Genomic DNA, 1353 nt, shown 5'->3' on the forward strand with positions numbered 1-1353 from the left:
TCGTCTTATGAATAGGGAATCTATCTACCTGTATTACAACTCATAACATTCACACATTTTGTTACTGGCTGTCCTTCAAGGATTATATTTGTGATAATACATCCATTGCTGCATCATCATTTTAGTTCACGAACAATCTGCTGCTCTCAGCAGCCGTACTTCTCATCCTTCAAGTCTAGAGGCCTCTGCCTCCCCCTGCCCGTAGCTCCGCAATATCATCCCTCCACCCCTTCAACTTCTCTGTCATTTGTACCTCTTGGCTGGACGCCCCTTGAGATGACATCTCGTCGCTGATGATATCAATCACTTCTCCAATCCATGCGTCCAACTTCTCCAAAGCACGTTCAAATAAATAAGGGTTTCCTAGGGCTATAATAAAAGCTAGATTCAGGATCCGAACCTGTGTCTGGCACGGACCCGGCTGGTGCAGCTGGAAAGGGGTTGGATGCGCGAAGAGGTAAATAACAAGGAATAGTTTAGGTGCCTGTGGTATCTGACTTCAGATACACCTGATTGAATAGAACGATGCCTCATTCATTTGAGCTAATTTAGTGATTACATTCCCAGACCCCAATTGTGCGCAATGACAAATGGCTGTCTGAGGGCCAATTTAACAGCCGATTGATGCACAATCGGACATGCTGCGGATATGTTCATCTGTTTTATTCTGCACCATACATGTTACCTGCACGGTATATCAAACTCGTGACGTCGCATTTCCTGTAATCAAATTTATTGTAGTTTTCTTTGCCAGAGATACTACCATCGAATGAGCAAAGGCCATGTTCACATGCATGCAAATACTGTGTGAAGTGCGAGGCTGCCTCACCCAAACCAGACGGCAAAACAACCCTGTTGTCAGTCATGGCTATGGCAATTACTCGGAGAAATTTTTCTTGAATTGGGCCAGGCGTTATAACTTACCTCCTTTTGACATACAGATTGTACGTAATCCATGCAGTCCATACTATGCATCCCCTGAGATGGCAATGATCCACAATCAGCGTGTACATCACGAAGGTACACGCCAAATACATGCTCATGAACACTTTGAAGATGCGCATCAAGATCGCGCTTGAGCAGTTTCGGAAACGACCTTCACGGCCTGCATTTAATACCCAAGTCTTCAGCAATGATCATCGCAGCCTTCTCTCCAACGAGGAGCGCCGTCGAATAAGTGTTCTGAAAGATGGTTAGACCATACATCAACAATTTCTCCTTTACTACTCACCGTACCAACAATCTTCGGCACGATGGACAAGTCTGCAACCTTGAGGTTTGTCACACCATACACGTTTAGCCGAGCATCAACGACTCCCTGATCTGCCCTCGACTTCATGGCACAAGTCCCGA

The 1353-nt window shown here is 45.5% G+C and overlaps 1 protein-coding gene across 1 annotated transcript; it reads right to left on the minus strand.

Annotated features, from left to right (window-relative positions):
- Nucleotides 1-1072: 1072 nt before the first annotated feature.
- Nucleotides 1073-1353, minus strand: BJ212DRAFT_1419419 (glucose-methanol-choline oxidoreductase). The gene is made up of 2 exons (XM_041337610.1): nucleotides 1232-1353; nucleotides 1073-1182 (listed from the first exon to the last, which is right to left on the minus strand). The coding sequence occupies exons 1-2, from the start codon at nucleotides 1337-1339 to the stop codon at nucleotides 1099-1101; spliced, it is 192 nt and encodes a 63-aa protein (XP_041184807.1). The 5' UTR covers nucleotides 1340-1353; the 3' UTR covers nucleotides 1073-1098.

Source organism: Suillus subaureus, assembly GCF_016647635.1.
Source record: "Suillus subaureus strain MN1 chromosome Unknown BJ212scaffold_592, whole genome shotgun sequence".
NCBI lineage: Eukaryota > Fungi > Basidiomycota > Agaricomycetes > Boletales > Suillaceae > Suillus > Suillus subaureus.

What these genes read in the sequence shown, in the direction of transcription:
- BJ212DRAFT_1419419 (XM_041337610.1), bottom strand. Translation starts at nt 1,339, where the DNA reads ATGAAGTCGAGGGCAGATCAGGGAGTCGTTGATGCTCGGCTAAACGTG. An exon ending in TGCCGAAGATTGTTGGTACG is followed by an intron (nt 1,183 to 1,231) that starts GTGAGTAGTAAA and finishes ACCATCTTTCAG; the next exon opens with AACACTTATTCGACGGCGCT.